At 37.1% G+C, this 11358-nt stretch overlaps 1 protein-coding gene across 2 annotated transcripts in view; it reads right to left on the reverse strand.

The window, feature by feature from the left end:
• Positions 1-11358, reverse strand: part of COL12A1 (collagen type XII alpha 1 chain) — a 115430-nt gene that overhangs the window by 18462 nt on the left and 85610 nt on the right. For both annotated transcript variants that reach the window (XM_089921747.1, XM_089921746.1), the window contains 6 exons: positions 9970-10112; positions 9565-9674; positions 5227-5376; positions 3743-3820; positions 2341-2427; positions 762-815 (listed from right to left, as the gene is read on the reverse strand). In XM_089921747.1, the coding sequence (XP_089777873.1) occupies positions 762-815; positions 2341-2427; positions 3743-3820; positions 5227-5376; positions 9565-9674; positions 9970-10112 (622 nt within the window). The remainder of the gene's footprint in view (positions 1-761; positions 816-2340; positions 2428-3742; positions 3821-5226; positions 5377-9564; positions 9675-9969; positions 10113-11358) is intronic.

Genomic DNA, 11358 nt, shown 5'->3' on the forward strand with positions numbered 1-11358 from the left:
AATATAATATATTCATATATTTATAGTCCTAGATTCATTCAGAGATCAAAGCTCAAAATTCACTGGATTTGATTTCTTTTAAGCTCGTCCTGATTTCTCTTAGACTTGGGCTTACTTCCGGGACTAACGTATGTATAAGTCAAGCAAGGAAAGAGCAGATACGTTCACTCTATGCTGGAGCTTCTTTGCGGTGTGTCTAGGTGGAAAAGGCACAAACTTGGAGTCAGACAGACCTGGATCAGTCAGCACCCCAGCCTCACTTTCCTAACTGGGTTAGCTTATCATTAGTGATAGTATGACAAAAACTACACATCATCTTCATAATATATTCCCCTAAGAAGCTTCAGTTGTCTTATGGAGACCAGTATGGAACCGGTAGAAGGGGTTGGTGACCTGCCATGAACACACATGTGGCTGCTCAGCTATTTCTCTGAGACAGATGAACCGTCCCCAGCAGGACCCTGCTCCCTGTGGGGTCTTCCAACTGATGGCCAGGTCACCCCCTCTGCTTCCCCATGTGACAGCAGAGCCCTTAGGTGCTTCTGCAGATTTCCCATGTGCGATTCCTACATCAGTGAGATGCCCGGTACATTCTTTATCTGGCTAGCCCAATCCATCATTTTGACACCCAGAGACAAGACAGAGATAATTATTGCCTAAGGCACACTAAACTTGAATCAACTTGCTCAAGTTGTAGAAATTTGAATAACCAGACTTTAACATACAGGTGAAAATAAAAATGCACTCTAAAATATACTTACAATTGCCCCACTGATACCTCTTTCACCTCTGGGACCTTTAGCACCAGGTCCTCCCTAAAATACATAGTAAGAGTACATTTTAGAGTGAACACAGGAAAGTAGGAAGAAGTTGATATATAAAAATTGCTTTGAGAAGCAGTGCATTCTCCAGACAATACAGTTATTTATAAAATATGGAAGTAAATGCTTTATATCCTACAAATGTGTGGGGAAAGAGAATTTTGAAACTTTGTACATTCTAAGGATCTCATTTTTACATTCTGAACTTTTCTTAATTGTTAGCAAATTTTGAAGTTTATTTGAGAATTTGAGGTTTACTGGGAAAAAAACAAGCATTACTTAAATACTATAGTTAAGTATTTTTAAGGAGAAAAATCTGTTTTGGAATTATATGAATGCGTTCTTCAGGGAAAATAATATGCAAAAAGAAGAACTCTCAAAATCTCAGAACAAACAGGAATTCAGAGACCACTGAACAAAGACGAAATAAACATGATAGTGAGATCCAACAACGTTATCATACAATTAGAGGGAAAAAAATCCCTACTTCTCAAGAACATCTGAGTCACATCCAGCATATAATTTTATGATTACAAATATAAATCAGGTAAGTCACTGTTAATTGCAAATAGTCTTATGTTGGATCTTGCTTTGCTCTTTAATATCTTTATTTTATGTTTTGCTTTAGGAAAACTCACATCACAAAAATATGTTTACAAAATCATCAGGGCCACTGGTAATTCCAGAGACATTTTGATTCCGTATATGTGGAGCTAGTTTGTAATTAACTTAAAATCAATTTACATTATTTGCTATGACCCATGTATAGTAAAATCTGGTGTTCTGAGGCTCTCTGAACTGTTCGTATGTTAATTAACCATTTTCTTAAAAGAGTTCAATAGAGCTTAAAGGTATCACTTCCATTCTGAAAAACCAGCCCAGGTCAGATGTTAGATTGACTAAATCGGGGAGTCCACATTGATTAATCAGACACATGAGTGTACTCTTCAATGTTTTGCATTGCATTTTCTTGGTCTCCCCTCCACCCATGAATAGACCTGGTCAGTCTTCCCACTCAAGTTATTCCTAACACCAACACTTTCACCCAGAGTTTATGATATCATCACATATGTATATTATCCTCTATGTTATTCTCTGATATGTTTGCTAATAACGTACACATATGCTAGGTTCTAAACAAGTTGTTGTTGGGCCAGCCTCTCAACCATGGCTCCATAACATACGTACGAGAAGCATCAGGAAACAAAGGAATTTTCAAACTCAAGTGATTACAGAGAGAAACCCAAATTCATATCTTTAAGAGAAAAGCTCTTGAATGCTAGCCGATATCATTCATTCTTGTGTGGCTAGAGAAATGTGTTCAGATGTGTTCAAATTTTCTTCTTGATTTACTCCACTTCAGATCTCAAAAGATGCTACAAAAATGGTGTGCAATGCAGCTTGTTCTGCCCTAGAACACACCAGTGGCTGGGAGCTTCTTATGCATGACATACCGGCCAAAGGGTGATCATGCCCAAGATTTACCAGGAAAAACTAGAGGAACTATTTGTTTCCTTACCGCAGGGCCTGGTGGTCCTGGAGGTCCAATGCTGTCCTGCGTACACGTGCAAGCATTTGGAAGACTGGGGCATTTTGCTTCATCTCTCTGAAATTTTGAAAAGAATATTTATCTATGAATTGATGGTAAAAACAGCTTCCCATCCCCCATGCTCACTAATCTTATATACACAAGGGAATCTGTTTCCCAACTTGAAGAAATAATTTTTAGCTATGATTACAAACAGTCTTATGTTGAATCTTGCTTTGATCCTAATGTCTTTATTTTATGTTTTGCTTTAGGAAACCTCACACAACAAAAATATGCTTACAAAACTATCATCAAGACCATTGGCTATTTAATCCAATTTTCTCTAGTCTGGCGTTAGAGAAAGGCTGAGTATCTCAGATATGGAGGCCCATTTCCTTCAGAACAAAATCTAAAATCCTTTCCAGGCCTACAGGGGCTTACATGTGCCGCCAAGCAGCAGCACACCACCTTGCCCCTCCCACTGCCCTTCACTCTGCCCCAGCGCTCCCTCATCCACTTCATGCTTCTCAGATGTTTAGGGCACCTTGCCGCCTTAGGGCCTTTGCACTTACAGTCCCCTCTGGCTGGAAGTCTCTATCTCCATTATCCACATTGTTTGTCCTCTCACTTCACTCAGGTCTCTGCTTAAATCTCCCCTTATCACTGACGGCTGAGGGTACTCACCTGGCTATCTCTCCCTGTACCCTGGCGTGTTTTCACGCAAGGACTTTTCACTCTATAACGTACTGTATACCTACTTGTTCATTCCTCCTCTCCCCCTGCCTTTCACTAGAATATTCCCTTTCACCGCTGTAACCCCGGCACATAGGATAGTGCCTGGCTTACAACAGGTGCTCAGTAAGTATCTGTTGAATAAATAACGCATACTCATCCCGTGGGTACGTGCAGCTCACTGTTGCCTAAAGCTTCAAATCCATCAACAGCATTCACCTTTGTAATTATTACAACCTACACAGATACTATGGGTAAAAGCCATCATCTTGAAAAGAAATACGGTTATTTCTACTTAGATATCCAGAGAGGTGATGGCTTATCCTGTAAAATGCTGGTATTTTACAAGCAATAGGAAGGACTCTGCAATAAGTGGGTTTATCAGACACACTGATTCAGCTGGACTTTTCTGACTATGCATAACCACCTTGGCTGGCAGGGAGGATTTCCATATGTGGTTCTCTACATTCTTGATTTTTAGGGAGGGGTCCCCAGCCTGAGCTGTGGTCCCTGATGAGCACGCACACCTTGCGTGTCCCTGGCCCCATCCTGGAGATGCAGCTGCAGAGGGCTACTTGCTCTCCCAAGCCATCCACGCCCACATCCCTTATTCCTCGGGGACTCTTAACACCGCCACAGAATTCCATTCTGTTTTACTTACCCTGGAAGGAATATCACAGCATCTGTCTCTACTGGTCCACACTGGACTGCAGACAATATCAAAATTCTGGATTTGGAACTGCAAACAACCAACAGCAACATGAGCTAAAGATGCGTGAAAACATTTCATATTAACGTTTCCACATTTTAACCTCTGCCAACTTCTCACAGAGACGCTCTTGAGGGAACAGGCAATGAAAGCAATGTGATCCTTACTTCATAAGAACAGAAAAACCTATGCCCGAGAGAAAGCGATAGTAAAGCAAAATGCGTACGTGATATTTCCACTTCTGATCCACTTCCTTGGCTAAAATGAAATGTTTGATTGAGTTTTGGGTTTTTTTAAGAAAACATTAATTTCTTTATTTACTTAAAAATTAAGAATGTATTTAATTCTGAATTTGAAGACTACACACACTTAAATCAACTTTTAAAAGTCCACCCTTGCAGAAAAGTAACATTAAAAAAAATATTCCTCACTTATTCTAAAATTGATGCCCTTCTTTTCATAAGTTCTTACCTAGGGGCTAACTGATAATTTTATGATTACCTTCAGCTTAACTATTTCAATATAATATATATTTTCTATCTTTCTACATTTAAAAAAATAGAGCTCTTTTGATAAAGATTGTTTCGCTGCAGCCATGCTTTTATAAACCTAATGGAATTGTTCTATTTAAATATCAAATCCAATATTCAATAAATGATTTTAATCACAATTATATTCAATTTGCACTCTTTGGTTCTACATTGTGGAATAAAAATTTCACTTTTGAATCAAGAAGAAGAAAATCCTATCCGTGGAAGAAAGCTACATTCAGTAAATGCAATTTTAAAAATAATAGAAGCCAAGGCTATTAGTCTTGCTTTTAGAACAATGTTATGATTGGTCAACATTTAATATGAACTTAATTAGCCTGGTACAGTGAAAACCTTAGGCTTAAAATGTTACTACTAAGTAGCATTGTAAAAGGGTTGGCAAGCCCCCGCCTCCAACTTGAGCCAGTGACACTTGTGAGTGAGGGGTGGCTGACCGACTACACTCATCTCCTTCTGAGGCGGATGTGACCCCCCAGTGAGGGGACAGCAAGTCTGTGACGGTCACAGCCAGCGTCCACAGATGCGTAGTGTCCTGAGTGCGCACATTTTTTATTAACAGTTACTACCTTTGAAGAACAAAAACTGAATTGGTTTAGATTTCACTGGAAACTATTTGTGTTGTACTCTCCAGTTTGATTCAGTTCCAAGTCGACTACATGATGTTCTCTGGTGCCTTGACAACTTAATTTGTTTCTAGCAGTAAAGCCCATTATCATGTTCTGTCAGTAGCATATTTTCTCAGTGTAACTTTTCCAGCGTTTCAATCTAACCAAGAAATAAAACAATTTAAAACTCACCGAGGAAGAAAACTTCACTGATTACTTTTAAAAATGTCATTTCAATCTTAATACAAGGTACCAAGAAAAAGAAAAATGTGTTACTTACTGTGGCTGATTTCCTCTCCCCTTTAAGTAGTTTTCCAAGAATTTCATAACCATCAGTTGTGATATTTCCAGCTTCCCTGATGTCCTTCTCTATAATTTCATAGCAGTCAATGTAAATCTTAACACTTTTGGAGGTCACTACGATATGAACCTAAAAAGATCATTTGTTTCCATTACAAAATTTCTACCCAGAACAACCTGGCTCCTACATATTTCAGATCACAGTTTTTAAAAAATGTGTTCTTCAAGCTATTCTCGTCCCAAGTCAAGAGGCTTGGACTAAAAATCCAAGCACCAGGTTGCCGTGTCAATGTCATTTATTAACTGCATCAAATTAAATGAACCACTTAAGCTTTCTGGGTCTCAGTTTCCTTCGGCTATTATACACTTGCATAATTTCTTATTTTCCCCACTCTGTACTCTTCCTGAGATGGCCAGAGATATTGTAGTAGATGAGATGCTTCTGTAAACTATAAAGAGCTATTCAGAAAAGAAGCAGACTCAACAGATGTAGAGAACAAACTAGTGGTTACCAGTGGGGAGAGGCAAGCGGAGGGGCAGGATAGGGATACAGCAAAATAGGGGTAGGGGACTAAGGGGTATAAACTATTATGTATAAAATAAGCTACAAGGATATATTGTACAACACAGGGAACAGAGCCAATATTTTATAGTAAGTATTTAAGAATAAATTTTTAAAAATGAGCTATTCAAATACAAGTTAATAAATCATTAATATATTATTATACTCAGGACAAAGGACCCTCGAATGTCTTCCACTGATTTTGCTAAATTCCATTTTTAATTTGTTAGTCCCTAATCCCTGCCAAAAAGATCTTACACGCCATGCAGATACCTAACATAGGAAAGAGCTAGCACGTGTCTTTTATAGAGATTCAGCTCTGGAAATCAACAGATTCAAGATTCAATTTCCTTATAAGAAAATAATCTTGTTGATTTATTTTTTTATCTGATATTGAAGACACTCAGAATCTCAAAAAATCTATTAGTACAGCTAATTAAGAAAACATCTGTATTTCAGTCATGTAAAGAATGGCTGCGGGTAATCTTTGACTTTATAGTTATACTCAGAGTTTCCACTTATCACAGCCCAAATACTCAAGTAAGCCCGTGATGATTACTTTGAAAAGTTTGGCTCCAAGTTAAGGAACAGAAATTCCCTTAAATGCTTTGAGTAAATAAGCATAAGACAATCTCTAGAGATTTTTTTAAGCAGTAAATATTTTTTTCCACATAGAATCACCACCAAAACACTAATTTAGTGCATCTATAAGTGGTAAGTATGAATTATATATTGCTTTTATATAAAAGTGATACATGGCTTACTAAAAATAATTTTAAATACCCCCAGGGCAATCATCTAATACTGAATTCAAGAAGAACACCATACAAACATTCCCAAGATATTTATTATATAATAAGAACTAAAGCTTATTTGTTGGCTCTTATATGAACAATCTCAGAAGCAAACATTCACAAACTATTTGAAAAATCATAGTATCCAGAAAAATTATTTCAAAATCAAAACTTTCAATTTTTGAAACAAAGTTATTCCAAATACACTTGTCATTCAATGCTAACCAGAAAGAAACACATGCTAAAAATATATTTTGCTACAATCTCTTCAGTGTACATTTCAGAGCGGCCTTTATCTGGACACCATTGTCCCAAGTATTTAGGGACTCTTTCCCAACTGGGAAGGATTGTTGGTCACAGACCAGTAGAAAGAAATAGGAACACTCTTGTCAACTCATCACCCTTCCCAAGGTCTGCCATTCCCTAAAGCCTTATTTTTCATCTATTCCGTCTCTTTGTCGCATTACAAATTTCTCTCTTGAATCTATGTCATCTGTTACAATTGTCCCAAGTATTTAGGGACTCTTTCCCAACTGGGAAGCATTGTTGGACACAGACCAGTAGAAAGAAATAGGAACACCCCTGTAAACTCATCACCCTTCCCAAGGTCTCCCATTCCCTAAAACCTTATTTGTCATCTATTCCACTTCTTTGTCTCATTAGAAATCTCTCTCTTGAATCTATGTCATCTGTTACAACAGGATGGAGACATAGAAAACGCTTCAAGAGAATTCTCCAGAAGCAGTAGTTGTCTGCCATTCCTTACTTAAGCTATCCCCATCTCTCCCAAGAGCCCCCTGTATGTTATTCTCACTAATTTGCTGCTATCAGAGAACTACTTGTTCTTATCTCAAGGACTGAAGAACTTCAGTTCCCGAATTACATGGAAAATGAGAGAAGAGTGTTCGAATCCTTGGATCAGTGGAATGTAAGTAGCCAATAGTGATCGCACTTGGTACTTGAATAGATAGGATAAATTAGAGTAGGTCAGAAGAACGGTGTGGGGGAATGAAGGAGGGAAAACAGTATAATGAAAAAGTAGAGGAGGAACTAAAAACAAAGAAAGACATTATGAAAAAAAGAAGGTAGAGAATTTGAGGAGAAAAGAACGCTTGTGAGAACAGGAAAGAGGCATTATGTAAAACCTAAGAATACAAATACCTCTCTCTATAAAGCCAAATTAAGAAGGGAATGTCAAAAAATAATTATCTTGATTTGCAATAATTAATGACTGTCACTCTTGACCTCTTCAAAATACTGCCTTATTTTGCTCAGTAAAATGAAGCATTCAATGAAAGTTGGAAATTAATAATAGTTATATTATTAATAATAGCTCCTAAATGGTTATCCGTTGGTTAAGAGAGGGCTGAATTTCTAATATCTTCAGTGGGTATGGAAGAAAAATAAAATAGTCTTTTTGGGTGAGTTATTCAAGTGTAAGTTTAATAGGTGTATCAATGAGCCAAAAAAAAGTTCCTAAGAACTTTGCCAGATTCAACATCTATTATCGGACAAGGAGAAGTTGAAGCCAGTAATATTTGTCTAGAATCTGCTTTCCCAATGAGGCATTTATTTTGCTGGACCTTACCAGGAAAGTCTGTAAACTGTTAAGCAAATATGGCTTTATTCTCAGAGATCTCTGTTTTTCCATCATTGCTTTTTGCTTCTCACTAATGCGCATGCTGAGGCCTCTCCAAGCCCCATGAAGAGAGTCCCTTGTCATCCTCACCAAGAATCTGATTCATGAATAAGAACAGTCTGGAAAGAAGCCAAGATTCTCAGGAAGAGAATCAGCAAGAAATTCAGCTAAATCTACCCAAGTACAGGGTCGTTCTTCAATTTTCACTTGAGAATCACATTGAACTAGAAATATTTGTCTTCTGTGTATGGGGACTAACTTTCTGAGCGCTACACTGGGGAAATTTTAGACCACTTGCACGACAAGTAGTCTTCCTCCTGTTAACTTGATCCAGTGGATGAAGAAATTCCATTAAAAAGTCCACTCCTGGGCTTCCCTGGTGGCGCAGTTGTTGAGAGTCCACCTGCCGATGCAGGGGACACGGGTTCGTGCCCCGGTCCGGGAAGATCCCACGTGCCGCGGAGCGGCTGGGCCCGTGAGCCATGGCCGCTGAGCCTGCGCGTCCGGAGCCTGTGCTCCGCAACGGGAGAGGCCACAACAGTGAGAGACCCGCGTTCCGCAAAAAAAAAAAAAAAAAAAAAATCCACGCCTGACCTAGACGGTGCTTTTCATTTCTAACGCTGCCAACTTCAGCACTCTTATCTGTAAGTTGATTTTCCTGACAGCAAGTTTCTATTTATCCTCAATGTTGCGATTTAAAAAATTAAGATCATCAAGAATAGATAATCCCCTAAGAATTTATCTTAGAACTTTTAATAAGATTTTTTTAGAGAAGTTGTAAATGTGTTCATGCAGAAGTTAATTTAGTAAACAGTTGTCTTAATTATTTTGATAGTTAATGATAAGTTTTGGACTGGCATGTTTGTAACTTTTCAATAAACAAGCAAGCAGAAGCAGCTTACTATTCTCTATAAAAGAATAAATAATTTGATCAATTAAATACAATCCACAAAAATTAAGCTTTTGAAACAAAACGACATAAAGGTTCAAAGTAAAATGGTAGGTAGAAAAATGGGCATACAATATTGTATATACTACAGGACTCATATTCTGAAAAGACATTAGCATTGAAAATACATTGAAATATTAATAGTAGTTATCTCATGGCTAGTAGAATTATCGTTTTAAATTTCCTTCTCTGAATTAATCAAATTCCTTGAAATAAGGTATTGTTTTTAAAAGACATGGCTATGTTTCCACCAGTTTAACATGACATTTTAATAAATAATAAATTAAATTAGTTTAAATTTTAAGTCATATACGTTTTTCTACAAATAACTTTTTTCTATAAATATTTATTTTTCTATAATCTTACGTTTTTACCTTATGAAAACTTCCATAGAATAATGTCTTCACTTCCTCTGTGTCAAATGTAATAGTTTGTACCTCACCCCTTGTATCCTTGTTAAAGAATGATAATGTCTTGCTAGAAGCTGTAATCAACACATAATTGTTATTAAATCAAATGCATGGACACTCTATATTGAAAGTATTAACAAATAATTCTTGTTGGAGAATTCTCTAAAAAAATTAATAATTTCAGTTAAGATAAAATGTAATTCAAATATTTACTGATATATTTTTAAAACTTCAAACATAAAAGCATAATCAAGTAAATATATATATATATATATATATTCAGAAGGTTCTTAAAGAAAGAGAAAAGGAAAAACATAATCAAAAATATGCATGCATGGGCCTTAAAATAAGATAAATTATAATCCTTACGATCTGCAATCACCCCAACTTGTGGTTTGTAGTCTCTGTCTGTGATCTGCCAAATTGCGAAAGGGTCATTGGGAGTTTCTGGGAGAAGTCTGAATAGTAATATAATCGTATATGAAGTGGGGAGGCCATTGGGATGTAGATCTCTGTTGGATGAAACAAAATTAATTAATTAATAAGGATTTCTCACCAGAAATAGAGGATATTTTAAATCTTTGGGCTAGAATCTCATCATGAGTAGTATTAGAAGCCATTTGTAATAATCTGGCTACATATTAGAAGGGGAAAAATTTAAGAATGACCTCAAAATAGCAAACACTAAAGACCCATTATGTAAGTAGTAATAGATGATTTATAATCGGATAAAGTCACAAAAGTCTGGGAAATTGCCAAGTGGTCTTTCATCCTACTGGTAATAAATCATTTTTTCTAAGCACATAGATAATTATAAAACTATATAATGATTTTAGGGTGATAAAACTTGTATCTAGGGATGTAATTTAAAGAGAGTAAATCTTTCTAAATATATTTAATTTCCAACATCAGGAGTATGAGATCATAAGCAAGATGGCTTAAGGGTTTAATTGCGCCCTCCCTGTATCTAATAGTTTTTACACTTCCCTAGTCCTCCCTTAAAATCAAGTAAATCAGATAATCTCCAGAAGGTCACATGTTCCCCGAAACAAAACCAATAATAGATTTTATGGCCACGTACATTGTGATTCAATTAAAAGGAAATGTTTCTTGGCTCTAAGGCTGTTAGACGTAAAATGTGGCCCCATGTGTCCTTCTAGGGTTGAGTCAGTCATTGTTCTGGGGGAATCTCTGAAGCAGAATTAATGGTTTTTTGTCTGAGACCATTTAATAGCACTATCTTCCTGAAGGTAGGAAAAGGGGCTTAATAATCAGCTCTTGGAATGGACTAGAGGACACGGGGAGGGGGAAGGGTAAGCTGGGAGTGAGAGAGTGGCAGGGACATATATACACTACCAAATGTAAAATAGATAGCTAGTGGGAAGCAGCCACATAGCACAGGGAGATCAGCTCGGTGCTTTGTGACCACCTAGAGGGGTGGGATAGGGAGGGTGGGAGGGAGATGCAAGAGGGAAGAGATATGGGGATATATGTATATGTATAGCTGCTTCACTTTGTTATACAGCAGAAACTAGCACACCATTGTAAAGCAATTATACTCCAATAAAGATGTTTAAAAAAAAAATCAGCTCTTGGACAGAAGAGAAGCAACTCCTCCATGGATTTTGACAGAGGGCATAGACTGTCTCTTGAGGTTTCATGTCCTAGTACCACACTGCTAGCGCTTCTGGAATATAACGCTGGCCTACTTTTTTTTTTTTTTAATTTTTATTGGAGTACAGTTGATTTACAATGTTG

Source organism: Delphinapterus leucas, chromosome 12 (genome assembly GCF_059928025.1).
Source record: "Delphinapterus leucas isolate spDelLeu-1000000601 "Yukka" chromosome 12, BTC_Dleu_Yukka2, whole genome shotgun sequence".
NCBI lineage: Eukaryota > Metazoa > Chordata > Mammalia > Artiodactyla > Monodontidae > Delphinapterus > Delphinapterus leucas.